Below are 18,573 nucleotides of genomic sequence, written 5' to 3'. Positions count from 1 at the left end.
AAAAGTAAGTTTGCAACTTATCCAAATACGTCTCAATACTGTGTTTTATGATTAATTAAAAGTCGAAAATTAAATAGCAAATTTTTTCTTAAATATTATTTTAGTTATTTTGCTTTCGGAAAGATCAAATTTTAAAGTCGATGCTTACGTGGCTTTATTGTACAGTGGGTAAATGGATCGCCGGTGAAGTCGCTAGGGCAAACGCACATGGGTGTGTGGCTCACCACACGACACTCGGCATTAGTTCCGCATGAACCTCCACAAGGATCCCTGCATTTTTTATTCATACATGCCAAATGTGAGGGACATTCATTGTTGCTAATGCACTCCGGTCTACAATAAGGTGGTGAACCTAGGAATTCAGGTAGGCACGAGCATGTGGGAGTATCGCCTATCGCTCGACACTCGGCATTCGCTCCACAAGGAGATGACACACAGGGGTTTGTTTGTACAACAGGTTCGGGTGCTAATAGAAAAAGGAGAATTATTGTTATCAAACGCTTGAAGCTAAATAAATGACGTTACAAATGTTTCGATCGAAATATGTATTATAAAACTTGAAATATAAGCGAAACATTTAAAATAGAATATATATATTATTTATTCGCGTTGGGATTTTCAAGATACCAACAATTATATTTCCACTAAGATTTTGCGATTCTTTCAAAAAGATCAAACTCTTACGTCGTGGAGTGCATTGGATGAATGGATCTCCGGTAAGTTCTCCACAACTACAGATAGGATTGTGATTGATCACTTGACACGTAGCTCGGATTCCACATGCACCGAGGCAAGGATTTATGCACTTTTGATTACTGCAAGCTTCTGTCAAGAGACATTCGGAACTGACAGTGCATTCCGGTCTGCATGTTGGCGGTACGCCAAGGAATCCGGCAATACACGAGCACACTGGTTGCCCGTTATTTTCTCGGCAAATACTGTTGGGTCCGCAGGGCGAGGGTGAGCAAGGATTTCCCTTCGGAATATCTATATTCGACATGGTGGTAATTTTTTTTCACTCTGTTCTCAAAAATGTAACGCAAGCAAAATACAATTATGATAATAATAAAACAGTAACATGATTGACAAATTGTTTCAACACTAATGGAGACGAAAACATTTCTACTTTACGATAGTAATGTTATCTCCAAAGAATTTTGACTACATGATTATCATCAATGATTAATATTTTCAATAGAAATTTTAAAACTTATAAATTGATCGTTAATTGTTTAATATTTATACCTGCGAGAGTGGAACATTGAACAAAGGCATTGCCGGCCATCCCGGCCGGACAAGTACACATGGGCACGTGATTGTACACGGAACATAATGCATTTTGACCACACGTGCCCGGACAAGGATCCATGCATTTGTTGCGAATGCATGCACGATCGAGGGCGCAATCGGTATTTGTGACACACTCGGGACGGCAACCTACATAAGGATCACCCTGGTATTCCGGCAGACACGTGCAAATTCCATTGTTGCATCGTGCATTCGGACCGCAAGGATTCAAATCGCAAGGATCGATAATTACCGATGGTGCTATAAAAAAAAAAACAAGAATTTGGAGCTTGGAAAACATGGTAGTCCGAAACGAAATCACACGAAGTATAGCGCGTTAATTTCTCTCCGTGCAATTCCAGACACTGAGTCAATATTATTTATATGTTTGATTCAGATATATATCGAAACAAAATAAAAATATCTAAAAAATCTAAAAAAAAAAAAAACTTCTAAATAATGTCTATAAAGGATATTGAAAATATTTCCCTTATTGGAATTATTTGAATTTTTGATGAATAATGAGAAGTTTTTTTAATCAAAAGTCAAATAATAAAAAAATTCAAATAAACTAAATTAAACTTTCGTTTAATTTTTAACATCCATCAGAATCAAATTTATATATGCAAGGGATTCTAAAAAATGTGCGTTATAATTCGCGAGAATTTTTTTCGAGACGAATCTTTTGCATTTTTGAATATAGGGAGCTTCTTACTTGTAATCGGTCGGGGATAACAATTACTGAATGGATCACCGGTGTAACCTTCGGGACAAGTGCAGACAGGTACATGATTATACACTGTACACAAAGAAGTGATGCCGCAAGAGCCTAAACAAGGATCCCTGCATTTCTCGTTGTTGCAAGCGAGATTCATCGGACATTCAGAATTCACGCGACATTCGGGGCGACAGTTTGGCGGTGATCCCCTATATATCGGCAAACAGGAGCACGATGCTGTACCACCAATATTTCTGCATTCCGCGTACATGCCGCACGGGGACGGTAGACACGGATCTTTGGTGGCTACAGGAAAATCTAGCGGTTCTGAAATCCAATAATGATAGCGGCGTAACAAACTACACGCCATTTCTTCCGGAGATCTTGATCTAAGCAATGAATTAATTGCTTTATGAAAAAAAAAATATGATTCATGATATCGCGTGATATATAATTATATATTGCAATAGTATATTTGCACATATATATAATAACAAGGTTGTAATAATTGATATGATATTATAGTATTATGTCAAATTGAAGTTGAGTTATTTGTGAAAGATTAAGGATGATTTATGATATGAATAAGTGAAGCTGATGAAAAAAGCAAAGTTCTCTTACGTGGGGCGGGGAAACATCTCAAAAAAGGATCCCCGGTATAACCGAGGTTGCAGACGCAGATGGGGCTGTGATTGATCACTTTGCACTGGGTATTTATTCCACATGGGTCCGGGCAGGGCGATGTACATTTCTGATTGACGCAAGCAAGATCCGGAGAGCATTGACTGTTTACCACGCATTCGGCACGACAGTTGGGGGGACTGTTGATAAAATTCGGAAGACAAGAGCAAACGGCAAGGCCGTTTACATCTTGGCACTTACTATTTGGTCCACAAGGAGATGGACTGCACGGATTTGTTTCTGGTAAGGCTGCATGGAGAAAAGTGTACACGCACAAATTATTTTCTATAGATTATTTTAGATATCAATATCTCATTCATGTAAAATATGGTTTCAATTAAAATAATTATATTTAGAGATATTAATGTTTACTACAATATTTAATATAAATCAGAAATTATGAATAGAAAGAAAATGCCTTTCCATAATCACAATAAAAATTCTAACTTATATTAAATAATAAATATATATTCAAAATTATTTCTTATTTTACATAAGAAATAATTATAGCAAAATTTTAATATAAAATTATGTTATTTAATTTAAGACACAAATAAAAGATTTCTTTCAATTAAAGTTTGAAACCATAATTGATTTAAATGTTTCCAATATAACTTTACATCATGCACGAACATTCTATGGTTACTACTTGGAAAAAACAAAACTTTTACAATGAAATATCTGATATGGAAATAAAGCTTACAATCTTCAATTATTGGGGAACAGTGCGTGAACGGATTGCCTGAATAGCCGGGAATGCAAGTACAGATTGGCAGATGATTAATTGATTGGCATTGGGCATTCACTCCGCAAGTTCCTGGACAAGGGTCTCTGCATTTCAAGCCCACGCACGCCATTCTTGTCGGACAATCAGAATTTTGCGTGCATTCGGGCCTGCATCCTTCGTAAGGATCACCTAGATAATCCGGCAGACAGGTGCACGAGCCAACGCCATTGTTTTCGCGGCAGATAGCATTGAGACCGCAAGGAGAAGGCTCGCATGGTTTTCTAATATCTAGGGGTGTATCTGATAGAGAAAGACAAGAAATTTCACTTAAATTCAAATAAAAACATGCATTCTATTTCAAAGCTGGTGTTGAGGTAAGGATTTCTTTGGCTTTCGTCTTCTTTCTCTCTCTCTCTCTTTCTCTCGTTTTCATATTCACGTTTCACTCTTTCGATTAAATCGTATTCCTAATAAGCAATAAGCTTCATATGGTAGTGCGACGTAATATAGCTTTACATGGTTCTAATATGAGTTATCATTGCCGACAAATATTTTATATCTATCGGTTTTAGTAGGTAACGTATTTCATCAGCATTGTGTTCGATTTTTAATTGCATCGATTAATCGAGTTAATTATGTACAAGGTGCGGGGGACACAATGGTTGGTCATAAAATTGTGTTAAAATCCGTGGCAACTTATTGTATTATTTTTTTTTAGGGACGGGATAGATTCTTGGGCTCTACACATGGGCGGTACTCTTTTGTATCAAGTTCGTTAAATTATTTTTCTGGTTAGGAAATTGCGTTCTTTGTAATAGCATTTTTTTATTTTCTCGGGAATGATGTGTGCGGCATGATTTTTGGGAGATCCACAGCATATGTCAAGGTGCTCGTATATGTGAGTGGATCTTTAATTCGCTTTGATACAGGTCAATGTGCGTGCGGTAAACATTTCAATAATTAATCGCAGGGATTGTGATATTCTATCGCTTTTTTTAGTGTCTACTAGGAATGAGTGCAATCAAGAGCCCATATGGATAGGCCCCGCCACCATTTTTCATAATTATCTATTTATCGTTATTGCTGTCCTGCATTAGGTTTTGGGTCAGTACGCTCAGGCATGGGGATGAGTGCGTGCCGCGCATTGTTTTTCCTATTAATCGCAGGGACTCGGGACACGTATACACGCGTTCTATGTTATTGACTTTTAATCAAGGATGAGTGCAATTAAGAGCCTAATATATATCTATAGGCCCCACCACCTCACGCACGTGACTTATTGTCATCTTCTTGTTAAGTAATTTTGCAACTGTGCTGCTGTCGCACGCATATTCTCGCGTTCATCTTATATGATAATTCTTGTTAAAATTTGTTTTGATCTAATGCGTTTTTAAAACTATGTAAGCACGCAAGTGTTTAATAATAATAATGGGACAGAGGTACTTATATCAAATAATATTTTTAAAGCTTTATCTAATCTTTGTCAAGTATTCTTCGAAATATTTTGTAAAACATATTTAACGTATAGCATATTGGGAAATCTCTTAATAATTTAACATATTAAATCTTCAACCACTGACAAAAAATATTGAATAACTAGGTTGACAGAAAATTCTTGAGTTTTGATTTTTTATTACCGTTAGTCGTATTAGGATCAGAAGCACTTACCTGCTACGCCCACGTGCAAACGGCGACATTTGCGGGAAGGATTGTAAACAAGAATAAAAGATAAAACGGCATATACTCACCCTCGGGTACTGGTTCGCAAGCGCTGAATGGATTTCCAGTGTATCCGGCGATGCACGCACAAACAGCATGGTGATTCACAACCGAGCACTGAGCGTTTAGACCGCACAGACCGACGCACGGATCGCGACACTTTTGTTGCAAACACGCCAATTGCGGTGGACACTCAGGATTGATAGTACACTCCGGCCTACAATTCGGTGGCAAACCGACGTAATTTTGGATACAAGAGCACGCGGGGCTCTCGCCCCTCACTTGACAGTCCGCATTTGGACCGCAGGGCGATGGTAGACACGGGTTTGTCGGTGCAGGTGGTGTTTCTGCAAGCGAGTATTTAAATGAAAAATCGATTTTGCATTTAATTATTAGAACAACCGAAATTTGATGATTATCCAAAAGAATAATTGTCATGTACATGTCAAAAAATAAGAACTAATTCTCGAACAATAAAAATGTGGATTCTTTTCCAATGTAATTTTCATTACTAATATTAATTAAAAATATAAAATTTCTTAGCTAATAAAAAATATTTAGCAATTAGAATAAATATGTCGGTTATTTTATATATATATATATATATATATATATTGTATATACATGTAAAATGTATGTGTAGTAATTTTTTGCTCTTTTATTTTTCAATAAAAAAATATAATTAATAAACTCAACAAGATACAATATTATATTTATATTAAGATTGTGATAAAAAGAAATTTAAACTACTTACTTGGTTGTGGATAACATATGGTGAAAGGATCGCCTGTGTAAGATTCAGAGCAACTGCATATTGGATTATGATTAACCACTTGACAATTTGTATTCTGTCCGCATGTGCCTGGGCATGGATCTTGGCATTTATTATTCAGACACGCCTGTGTCAATGGACAGTCGGCGCTGACAATGCATTCTGGTTTACAGGCGGGTGGATTGCCAATTAAACCAGGTTGGCAAGAACAAACAGCATGATCATTTACAACTTTACAGATGCTGTTTGGTCCACAAGGCGAAGGTGTGCAAGGCTGTTTAATGACATCTGCAAATATATATATATATATAATAATGACCAATGTTTATCAATAATAATCGATTCGAAACGAGTAGAGTTTGATCCGAATCTTATTTCCGCGTTTGAAATATAATTTTAAAAAATGATAAAAAATAAGTAAAACATAAAAATATGTATTTCTAAACTTACCATCCGGTATATGTGGCTGGCATAAAAGGAATGGATTTCCGGTAAAACCAGGTGGGCAACTGCACATTGGGATATGATTAACAACGTCGCAACGTGCATCACGACCGCATGTGCCTGGACAAGGATCGACGCAATTTTGATTGATACACGTTTTGATCCGAGGACAATCAGAATTCATTGTGCATTCCGGTCGACAATAAGAATACGCATCTCCGAAATAGTTGGGCAAACAGGTGCATATACCTTCATTGCACGCCGCATTAGGTCCACAAGGTGAAGGATTACACAAATCTTGCGGGACCTTTGGTTGTTCTGCAACAATTAATTCTCTATGTTTATATATCGTAAAGAAAAATCATATAAATATATAAATATATTTCTTTTTACGTAAGTTATCTATGTTTAAATATTTTTTTATGGAAATATCAATTATCTTTAATAATACATACATAAATATTTTTAAAAATTTATATAATATAAAAATATACACACCTTTAATTACTGTGCACAAAGTGAAGGGATCGCCAGAATAACCAGGTTGACACAAGCAAACCGGTATATGATTTTGAACTCGACAATCAGCATTCTGCCCGCAAGAGCCGATGCAAGGATTGCGACATTTTTCCGAGATGCAAGCTTGATCTAACGGACAATCCGTATTAACTACGCATTCCGCGCGGCAATTGGGTGGTATTCCAATGTAATTTTTCAAGCAGGTGCATGCGGCTTGACCGTTGACAACTTTACACTCCGCATAAAGTCCACATGGACTGGGGAAACAAGGATCCATCGGTGGTAGCGGCACAACTATGTAAAAAATAATATTAAATAAATAACATAATTATAAATATATAAAAAAAAGCAGAACTAGTGTAATTGTTATTAATTAAAAGTATCGATAATTACCGGGTTCGGGGAAACATCTGAAGAAAGGATCGCCCGTCTTTCCCTGCGAACAGCTGCAGAGCGGATTGTGATTAATGACACGGCAATTGGCTTCGATTCCGCAAGTACCAGGGCACGGATCTGTACACTTATATTTGTAGCACGCTCTATTTTGCGGACACTCAGAATTGACGACGCATTCTGGCTTGCAATTCGGCGGAACGCCTACGAAAGACTCTTGACACGTGCAGACGGCTTGATTGTTTACCGCACGGCACAAGCTGTTCGGTCCGCAGGGTGTCGGGGAACACGGATCTCTGATGGTGGGCTCCGTATCAATTTCCGGTTGAAGTGTGCAAATCGTAAACGGATCGCCGATGTACCCAGGTTCGCAAGTACACGTGGGAATGTGATTGATGACCGAACACTGTGCTCGTACACCGCATACGCCTGGACAAGGATCCTTGCACTTATTACGAATACAAGCCTTGTTCGTGGGACAATCCGCGCTCAGAACACATTCTGGTTGACAGCCCTCGTAGGGATTTCCGGAATAATCGTCGATACATATGCAAGCGCCCGCGTTATCTCGTTGCTGACAGATCGCGTTGGCTCCGCATGGCGAAGGCTCGCATGGATTCATCGTTTCCTCTAAGAAATTAAAAAATTGCTAAGTAATTAAATAACTAATAACGCAAGGATTTTAATGCATTAAAGATAAAATTCAATGGTGCAAAGTAAAATAATACGAAGTAAAATAAATACAAGAATAATTTCGTGCAGAAAGAAAGAAATATTTAAATTTATGAGAGGGTTTTTGATAAAAGATATTTAAAAAAATGATTGCTTCTTTAATACTTGATATAAAAATCAGAATAAGCGAATAACCTACCTTCTAGCACGCATTGCACAAACGGATTGCCAATATATCCAATTTTACACGAACAGGTCACTGCGTGATTCACTACTTTGCACTCAGCATTGTCCCCGCAGGATCCTGGGCAGGGATCTTTACATTTCATATTTATACAAGATTTTTCCGGCGGGCAGTCAGGGTTAATCAAACACTCCGGCCGGCATGATGGCGGAATGCCGATGTACGTAGGCAAACACGAACATGATGGTTGACCGTTTGCATTCTGACAAATCGCGTTTGGTCCGCATGGCGAAGGAATACAGGGATCGCCTCGATCTTTAGGTTCCGCTGGAACTGAAACATCAATATAATAGTCTGTATCTATCCCTTTCATTCGCGCTTTATCAAGAATTATTGCAAGCACAGCTTTTGATAATGATCGTAGAAATAAATTCTTATCATTTTTGAAAATCATTAAAATCATATCTTATCGATATTACAAAAGCCATATTTTATGGATATTACATAATTGTAATATTATTTTTTGTGTTAGAAGGTTATTGATAAAATAATTATTGATTTTTCTTACTTGGAATGTCGTAACAACTCTTGAAAGGATCTCCCGTTTGCACGGGTGAACAGCTGCATATTGGCGAGTGGTTGATTACTTCGCATCTCGCATTCAAACCGCAAGAACCCAGGCACGGGTCTGTGCACTTCTTGTTTACGCAAGCCCGCGTTGGCGGGCATTCAGAACTAACGAGACATTCTGGTCTGCAGGATGGCGGAGAACCGAGGTAACCCCGGAGACAAGAGCACACAGCGTGATCCTCGATATTACGGCATTGACTGTTCGGTCCACAAGGCGAGGGTGTGCAAGGGTCTCGTCGAGATTCCGGCACTGCGATGTAAGGTAAAAATTAATTTCGCAAAACGATATTAATTTAAATTTCGATAAAGAGAAGTGATACAACAAAATTATAATGACAATACTATTCAAAGCGAGAAAAGAAAAATAACTGCAAAATATTTTTATATACCTGTAGGTTGAACGCGACAGTTGACGAATGGATCACCTACATATCCGGATGCACAGGAGCAGACAGGAATGTGATTCACGACGTCGCATCGCGCATTTTGACCGCATATTCCGGGGCAAGGATCCTTGCATTTATTCTTCAGACAAGTTTTATCGCGAGGACATTCGGAATTGAGAATACATTCGGGACGGCAAGCTTCATAAGGATTACCGGTGTATTCGGGCAGGCATTTGCATTCGCCGTTATCACATATGGCGTTCGAACCACACGGAAATAGAGCGCAAGGATCCGTAGACGGTGGTTCCGTAACTAAAAACAAAAATATTTATTATTAAAAACAAATTAGTCATTGACGTGTATTTCGTAATGCAAGATCGAGTAATATTGTTAGCGATACAATAGAGAGATATTATTCCATTATCGCGACAATATATAAAATTATATTATATTTTATAATTGTATTATAAATATTATATTAAAATTTATAAATATTATATTTTATAATAATATAAAATATAATTTTTATTATTTATATATCTCATAGTTACAAAATGTATGGTGATACGTTTTATACAGATTCTTAATTTCTTTTTTTTTTTTTTTTTTTTTTTTCAGGAATAGTTTGTCTTTATATTAATTTTTCACAAATTAGATTATACGGCTCATATTTATACAATATAATACATTATTTTACATTTTATTTATTATTACCTGGCGGAATAATGCTGCATTGCGTAAATGGATCCCCAGTAAAACCTTCCATGCATGTACAAACCGGCAAGTGATTCAATACGTGACATTGAGCGTTTATTCCGCACGAGCCTGGACACGGATCCGAGCATCTCTGATTAACGCACGCAAAGTGACTCTTGCACTCGGAGCTCAAAATGCATTCTGGTCGACATTGTGGCGGTACACCAATGTAATTAGGCAGGCAGGAGCACGCAGGATTGCCGGATATGATTTGACACAAAGAGTTCGGACCGCAAGGCGACGGGGTGCACGATGGTGGCCGTTCAGTTATCGGGATATCGTCAGGAACTAAAAAAACGATCGTTATATATCTTTATATCTAGAAAAAAATTTATATATTAATTTGTTCGCGCGCGCATTAATATGATAAGAAATATAATTTTTCGTAAAAGCAAATTTTGTAGAAATATGATATTTCCGTTAACGTTAACGCAAGAATACAAATAGAATATATATAATGCTTACCGTATGGTGAGCACAAAGTGAAAGGATCTCCTGTGAAACCGGCAGGGCAAGTGCAAATCGGATTGTGATTTTTTGTAGTACATTGCGCTCTCAGTCCGCAGGTATTTGGGCATGGATCCGCGCATTTCGTATTTACACATGCCAGATGTGGCGGACATTCAGCATTAACGATGCATTCTGGTCTACACGATGGCGGAATTCCCTTATAATCTGGTAAACAGCTGCATACGGCTTGACCGTTAATGACTCGGCATTTACTGTTGGGTCCGCAAGGTGATGGAGAACATGGTTCTAACGTTTCTGAAGAGAACGATATTATTTCATACATTTTACACAAAATTTTTAATTATATTAATAAAATTATTTAAAAATAATTTATTGCAATTCTTGATAGTTGTGATTAATATGATTTTTTATTTATGTTTAATAATAGTATACCGATATTGCGCAAGATAATATTAAATATAATAATTATTATTGATATCTCGTTAACGCAATAATATTATAATTATCAACATATTTAAAACATACTTGTCATTTCCTTGATTTCGCAAGCGAAATATGGATCTCCCGTGTATCCTGGTGGGCACAAGCAGACAGGAACGTGCGCTTGTACATTGCATATAGACAATGTTCCGCAAGTATTGGGACACGGATCCGTACATTTAAAACCAACACACGCCAGCTGCGGTGCGCAATCATTGTTTGTTTCGCATTCCCTGTGGCATCCCTTGACAATGTCGTAAGGATCACCAATCAGATCTGATGGACATCCGCAAGCGCCTGCTCCGTTTCTCTCACGACATTGCGCATTAGGACCGCAAGGATTCGGCGAGCACGGATTCGAGACGGGTCTGTCTATCGCTATAAATATGCACGACAAAAATATACATATACATATAGTTAAACTTAGCAATTTAGTTTGTCAGATATTGAAATTTCTACTCACCTGGCGGAAGCGCCAAAACGCAACGCACGGTAGGCTCGCCTTCATATCCTTCCGGACAAGTACAGAATGCAACGTGATTCTGCACTGTGCATCTGGCGAGCTCGCCACAAGCACCGGGACAGGGATTCTTACATCTCTGGTTGATGCATGCCGCGGTGTTGAGGCATTCCGAATTATCGGTGCATTCCGGCCTGCAGTTAGGCGGACGGCCGATGTAGTTCTGCAAGCAGGAGCATGCCGGATACAAACCTATTACTTTACATTGCGAATTGGGACCGCATGGATTGGGGAAACACGGATCTTCCTCTCCCTTCGGCAACGGAGACGTGGTGCTGATTCTGACGCAGTGCACGAAGGGATCGCCAGAGTAGCCGCTAGCACAGCTGCAGATGGGATTATGATTCACCGTGAGACAATTCGTGTTCTGTCCGCAGGAACCAGGACATGGGTCCGCGCAGTTGTTATGAATGCACGCCTTGTTTTGCGGACACTCGGAGCTAACGATGCATCCCGGTCGACAGGTAGGCGGAATGCCGGAGAATCCTGGTTGGCACAGGCATACCGCGTGTCCGTTTTGAATTCGGCAGTTACTGTTGGGTCCGCACGGTGATGGATCGCATGGATCGATCGGCGACGGTAATGGCGTCGCGATATCGACGATGGTGCAGCCGTTCACCGGATCGCCGGTATAACCCGGCAGACAGGAACACATGGGAGCATGATTAACCACCCGACATGTGGCATCCTGGCCGCAGGTACCTGGACAAGGATTAATACATTTGTTGTTCAGACAGGCCTTGCTGCGATCGCAGTCGGCGTTGGTCACGCATTCGGGTCTGCAAGCAATATATGGATCGCCGAAATACTGCGGCAGACATGTGCAAGATCCGACGCCGTTCCGTTCGTTGCATACGGCGTTGGCGCCACACGGTGATGGATTACACGGTGTACGTGGTTGTTCCGTTGTAATGGGTGCTGCATGTAAAGAATTAATTATGAATTATATTAAATAATTAATAAATAATTTTTAATAAAAATGAATTACAAGACGCGTTGCTATAACGTACTGATATAATATTTCGCATGATCCAAGACACGAGTGCGCGTCGGAAAAGCATACCTTCTACGATAGGTGTACATTCCGTGAATGGATTGCCAGTGTAACCATCGTTACAAATGCAGACGGGATTGTGTTTCACGACATTGCAATATGTGTTCACGCCACAAGAGCCTGGACACGGATCCACGCATTGCTCTTTCTGACACGCCAGGTTTCCGGGACATCCTTCGTTTATGACACACTCGGGACGGCAATTTGGTGCCCGGCCCACATAATTTGGCAAACACGAGCATGCCGGGAAGCCGTCAATTACCCGACACTGTGAATTCGGTCCACATGGCGAAGGAACGCATGGATTGCCGCTTGGTCTTGGTGCTGGTGTTACCTCTACTATAATCGATAAATTTCAAAACAATTATATAATAATTATATAAAATTACATATAAAAGTTAAATTCTTATTTTTGCTAATTTTTTTTACTCTTTCACATAATAATATTATAACATTTAAAATACTGTATAAATATTTTAAATATTGTATAAATTTTAAGACAGTCACTTAAATACCAGCTTGAGACTTGCCTTCTTTGACACATCCAAAGAACGGATCTCCGCTATAACCGATCGCGCAAATACAGACTGGATTATGATTGATCACTCGACAATCTGCATTTACACCGCACGTGCCTACGCATGGATCTTTGCATCTCTGATTGATGCACGCCGCGTTTGGACTACAATCCGTGCTGACTACGCATTCCGGTCGGCAGGATGGTGGGCTGCCAATGTAATTAGGTTGGCAGGAACACACTGCGTGATTATCGATAACGCGGCAGTTACTATAGGGTCCGCAGGGAGATGGTTGGCACGTATCACCTTGCACTGGAGGTTCTATAAAAAATAAATCATATTAAAAAGATAATTGAATATTTCATTCGAGTTAAAATTTCTTTAAGGATTAAGGATTAGAATCAAGTAACGATTTTTTATTAGCATTGTAGTTACATATCGTAATAAGAGTATGGAATTATGCAATAAATCAGGTATATGTACATGTACGTGTATATACTCGTACATGTATATATCCGTTGTTTTAATTCTTTTTTGAAAAACTCTAACTCGAACACTTATTCATTATAATAGAGATATCAAAAATGGCATTTATACTTATTGGTATGTGGCAAGATGTAAGCGGATCTCCAGTGTAACCGTACAGGCAACTGCAGGATGGTTGATGATTATAAACCTGGCATTGCGCGTTAATTCCGCATGCGCCTACACAAGGATCCTTGCACTTGTTGTTAATGCAAGCCTTTGTGTGAACGCAATCCGAGTTCTGCACGCATTCCGGTCTGCAGCCGACGTACGGATCCCCGGTATAATCGGGCAGACATGTACAAGAGCCCGCACCGTTACGCTCTTTACATACAGCGTTTGCACCGCACGGCGAAGGATCGCATGGCAATTGCGCTGGGAAAACGGCTATAAAGCGAAGAAATATTCAGATTATGCAAGTTACACAATGAACCGAGTATCCGTAAAAATGTTTGAAAACTCTTACCTTTGGCGCAGCCTGAGAAAGGATCACCTTCATAGCCTTCATAACATTGGCATATAGGTCGATGATTCTGCACCGTACAATTCGTGTTAAAACCGCATGATCCAACGCACGGATCCAAACATTTCTTTTGAATACAAGCCAAAGAACTGATGCAATCTTGATCGATCATACATTCCGGTCTGCAATTCGGTGGTGCTCCGAACATACCGCCGATGCACGTGCATATAGGATGATTCTCTTGGACGCGACAATCAGCATTCGATCCGCAAGGCGATGGCAAACAAGGATTCACACTGGTTGGTGGTAATGGTTCTGAAAACAATTATATGTTGAAAATCTTTTTTACACGTAGAAATGTGTGTTTAATATAATTAGAATATTACTTATTTAGTTTATAAAAAAATTAAATTTTATATAGAAAATTTATATAATTATAATCTGTGGAGATCTTCTCCTTGTGCCATATATTTGAAAATTGGAAAAATTAAACATGTTTCAGTTATTAATTGAGTATTATTTGCTTATTTTTTTATTAATTAGCATATAAACAATCTATATATTTTTTTATTTAATAAATTAATTATTAAAATTTGCTAACATAATATATTACCTTCCTTAGCGCAATGCGTGAATGGATCGCCAATGTACTGACGAGGACAACTACAGATAGGATTGTGATTGATGACTTGGCAATCGGCATTCAAACCGCACAATCCCGGACAAGGATCGTTACATTTTTGATTAATGCAAGCCAGATGAGCTGGGCATTCCGTGCTGACGAGACACTCTGGACGGCAATGCGGCGGAGTACCCTGATAACCAGGACTGCAGGAACAAACTGCACGGTCGTTCATCACACGGCAGATACTATGCGGACCGCATGGTGATGGCATACACGGATTTTGATCTGGTACTACTGTAAAAAAAATACAGTCAAATCAGATCTCTTCCTATATTATTATCACATATTTATTCTTCTTCCTACATTATTATTATTGTCAATATAAATTTACCGTATAATTTTAATCGTATATACATCTTAAAATAGAATATTTGACAACATAGAGATGTAGAAAAATTTTTTAAATATCTTATAATTAATTGTAAGTATAAATTTGATGCTTTTTTTCTGTCATATAAATTGACAATAATACTATATATAACAAATAAAAAACAAAGCGGATATGGAAAATATATAAACTAAAAAATGTCTGCATACAAGGTTTTTCCACTTTGCAGGCTCTAAACGGATCGCCGGTGTATCCCGGCAAGCAAGAGCACATCGGAAGATGATTGATGACTTCGCAATGCGCATTCGCACCGCACACGCCGGGACACGGATCCCTGCAATGCTGATTGAAGCAAGCCAGATGACTCTCGCAATCTCGATTAACAATACATTCGGCTTCGCAACCGTCTATATAAGGATTGCCAACGAACGGCGGTATGCACGTGCATTTAGCTATGCCATCGATCGCCGTGCAAATGGCGTTTTTGCCGCAAGGTGATAGCAGACAAGGATCATATGGTTCTGCTGGGCGTGCTACACATAACAATTAATAAAACATTTTATTGTTAATTGTAGCATTCTTGATTTTAATTATAATTTAAGATAATTATTATAGAAAAATATAAAATAATTATACAATACTTGAAAATTTGAAAAAATTCAAAAGCGAAATATATTTAAAGTAAATCGAAAACACAATGTAATTAAAAAAAATAAAAAAATAAAAATGATAAAACTTCTCTCAAGAATTTATATATTACGACTTATCTCAACAGCTTGTTTATGTTAAAAAAAAAAACTGCATTGAATGCAATTTTCAATACTTGTTATGTTAGATAAAATCTTTTTTTGATAGATATTGAATCACTGATAATGATTACCTCCGCAACTTTTGTATGGATTTCCAATCATGAGATCCGGACAATAACAAGGTGGTACTCTCGTACTGTTACATCTCGCTCCAAGACCACACGGATTAATTTCACATTGATCGGCTTGCGGTACGCATCCTCGAATAGTATTCGGGCTTTCGATGTATCCAGGTAGACAGGTACACTTCGCGAAGCCATTCTCCAACACGGAACAGCGAGTATTGGGACCGCATGGAGAAGGATCGCAGGAAATACTGGGAAGTGCGCAGGGAGTGCGCGGTGGATTTCCTTCGTATCCTGGTAGACAGAAACATTTCACTTGTCCGTTAACTACCCGGCAGCCCGAGTTAGCACCGCAAGGATCGCCATCGCATTGATCGCCTTCAGGAACTAAACACATTACAGAATCGATTTAGAAAAATATTTATTTTTACATTTCGCAATAATATTTTTATGCAAAATAAATTATCTATGTATTTATAAACTGAAGCATACATAAATGAGATTATTATAATATTCCATAAAACTTTATACATACTGCATTGCTCGAACGGACTTCCTGTTAGACCTTTTGGACAGAAACAGACGGGATTTCCATTATCATTCTCGCACAACGCGTTCAAACCGCAAGGATTTGGAACGCAAGGATCGGAAATTGATATTTCCTGGCAGCCAATATGGGGATTTCCTTGATATCCTGGAAGACATGTGCACTGCGCTTGATGGTTACTGGAGACACACTTCGTGTTTTCTCCGCAGTCGAACTCGATGCAAGGATTGATACACTGTCTATTGAGTCGATCGCAGTATTTGTTCGGAGAACAATCTTCGTTATATTGGCAAATATTCTTCGTTTCTTCCACTAAAATAAAAAATTTTTAATATCAATTTTTATCTATATTTTTTATAAATTCATCTTTCATTGAATTATTCTATAATTCTATGATAAATTTATATGTGTATACATCATTAATCTTTATTATAGATTTTTGCATCAATCTATTGCTTTAAATAGCTGAGAAAATAATACATTGACTTAATACATATATTATATAATTTTAGAAAATATAAAATTATATAATATAATTCAAACTCTTATATATATATATATATATATATATATATATATATATATTTGTGCGTGTATATATTCGTTTTTAATATCGCCAAGAACTTACGCAAATCACAATAGGAGAATCCGTTTCCGTGATAACCTTCTTCACAACTGCAATCTGCTCCATGATTCGTATTAATACAAACAGCATGTTCCGCGCAAGGATTTCGAACTAGACACGGCTCCTGGCAAGTATGCCCGATGCACGCCTCTATCAGTGGACAATCCCTGTTGCTAGTGCAACCCGCTAGAGAAAGAGTGAGAAAGCCCATGTAGCCCCAGAAAGTGTAGTGCACGAGTTATAGAACTTGAAATGAAAGAAATTTTCTTTGCGCAGCATGTGATTTTCTCTTCTTTTCTATTGCAGCATTAGCCTTTCTTGCACATATGCGAAAAATATGTGAATCAGGAGAAAAACATTCTCCTAAATAAAGAAAAGACATGAATATCTCGAAAAGATCATTCGTCGCGATCATGTACGACATTTGTAATAATATTATTAAATAAATATTCTGTGCTTTTTTAAAAGAACGGAGAATCTTATATATATAATTTGCAAAATATATACGTGAGATATGCATATGTACAGTACATACATATTTACAAATCTTTCGATAGTTATAAATGACTGAAAATAAAATTAGTTGCATCCAAACATAATGTTGACGCTCGTACGAACCTTTGACGCACGTGTTGGTTGACGGATCGCATTGCATACCAGGTGGGCAGTAAGGACATTCCGCTTTATTGCTGTCCACTCCTAAAAGAATTTAAATAAAATAATAATTTTTTTTTTCGGAAATGGATATATGTAAAATGTTATCCGATTTAATCGTGAACCTTACTTTCGAAGCAGACCGGTCTATGATATTGAACATGACATTCTTCGACGAAGTCGCACGGATTGCCCAAGTTGCAAGGATTCACGCATTGTTGATTCACGCAAGCCAATTGGATGGGGCAGTCGTTATGTGTTGCACATTTCACGTCTAACGGAACAGACGCACATTAGATGCGGAAATTAATGTCATGGGTGTAGAAAAGAGCGTAGTGGAATGTTAATATACACTTCCCAACGGAAAATCTATTTGGCTTAATCTTTAACCACTATTTCTTGGTATATTCTATCAAAAACGGTAGCTATAACATTTTACTTAGCTCTATCATATAGGCATTGCGCCAGTGCAATACATAAACGTGAACAAGAACAATGTACTTTTTCCTTTATGAGAGATAATGATATCTGTGTTATGTGTCCAGTATAAGAGAGCTAAGAGAGACATTAATGTCCTATCTTTAAATAAATTTTAAAATTTAAATTTTCTTTTGTGATTACGATCTATATTATTTACAATAACATTGATCTTGTGACAAGAGTTTCTTTATATGCAGTAGTGAACAGCGTAAAAAAACGATTTTCCCAGAGCATAGACGACAAAAATTGCAATTTATTACATGTTAAATTAGCTATGAAACACAGAAAGTCGTGCAGAAGCGTATTAATATACATAATCATGCAAAGAACGCTAATGCAGCAGTCCTTGTCTGCATTTGGGAAGACTGTCTGACTGCCTGTTGACTATTTTCGGCACGACCGTCATACGGGATATAGACAGGTGTTCGATTTACGCATCGCCCTTATGATATCAATGGCAT

At 38.0% G+C, this 18,573-nt stretch overlaps 1 protein-coding gene across 6 annotated transcripts in view; it reads right to left on the bottom strand.

Annotated features, from left to right (window-relative positions):
• Dpy (fibrillin-like protein dumpy) overlaps positions 1-18,573 on the bottom strand; it is a 99,898-nt gene that overhangs the window by 32,049 nt on the left and 49,276 nt on the right. For 4 of the 6 annotated variants that reach the window (XM_070297632.1, XM_070297646.1, XM_070297665.1 and 1 more), the window contains 29 exons: positions 17,763-17,906; positions 17,597-17,677; positions 16,982-17,164; positions 16,342-16,665; positions 15,813-16,193; positions 15,142-15,465; positions 14,533-14,838; positions 13,923-14,234; positions 13,529-13,843; positions 12,944-13,252; positions 12,423-12,752; positions 11,303-12,277; positions 10,885-11,217; positions 10,354-10,653; positions 9,847-10,176; positions 9,136-9,444; positions 8,685-8,996; positions 8,132-8,449; positions 7,261-7,890; positions 6,847-7,161; positions 6,355-6,666; positions 5,887-6,192; positions 5,162-5,479; positions 3,390-3,713; positions 2,627-2,935; positions 2,003-2,332; positions 1,246-1,548; positions 685-987; positions 149-466 (listed from right to left, as the gene is read on the bottom strand). In XM_070297632.1, coding sequence (XP_070153733.1) covers positions 149-466; positions 685-987; positions 1,246-1,548; positions 2,003-2,332; positions 2,627-2,935; positions 3,390-3,713; positions 5,162-5,479; positions 5,887-6,192; positions 6,355-6,666; positions 6,847-7,161; positions 7,261-7,890; positions 8,132-8,449; positions 8,685-8,996; positions 9,136-9,444; positions 9,847-10,176; positions 10,354-10,653; positions 10,885-11,217; positions 11,303-12,277; positions 12,423-12,752; positions 12,944-13,252; positions 13,529-13,843; positions 13,923-14,234; positions 14,533-14,838; positions 15,142-15,465; positions 15,813-16,193; positions 16,342-16,665; positions 16,982-17,164; positions 17,597-17,677; positions 17,763-17,906 — 9,654 coding nt within the window. The remainder of the gene's footprint in view (positions 1-148; positions 467-684; positions 988-1,245; positions 1,549-2,002; positions 2,333-2,626; positions 2,936-3,389; positions 3,714-5,161; positions 5,480-5,886; positions 6,193-6,354; positions 6,667-6,846; positions 7,162-7,260; positions 7,891-8,131; positions 8,450-8,684; positions 8,997-9,135; positions 9,445-9,846; positions 10,177-10,353; positions 10,654-10,884; positions 11,218-11,302; positions 12,278-12,422; positions 12,753-12,943; positions 13,253-13,528; positions 13,844-13,922; positions 14,235-14,532; positions 14,839-15,141; positions 15,466-15,812; positions 16,194-16,341; positions 16,666-16,981; positions 17,165-17,596; positions 17,678-17,762; positions 17,907-18,573) is intronic. The other 2 variants (XM_070297638.1, XM_070297674.1) reach the window with 2 other exon arrangements.

The sequence above is a fragment of the Polyergus mexicanus genome, unplaced genomic scaffold (assembly GCF_030449975.1).
Source record: "Polyergus mexicanus isolate NDT 795.1 unplaced genomic scaffold, iyPolMexi1.0 SCAF_1, whole genome shotgun sequence".
In the NCBI taxonomy this organism is placed as follows: Eukaryota; Metazoa; Arthropoda; class Insecta; order Hymenoptera; family Formicidae; genus Polyergus; species Polyergus mexicanus.
Note: the sequence above shows the minus strand (reverse complement) of the source record. Positions and strands in the feature narration are given on the sequence as shown.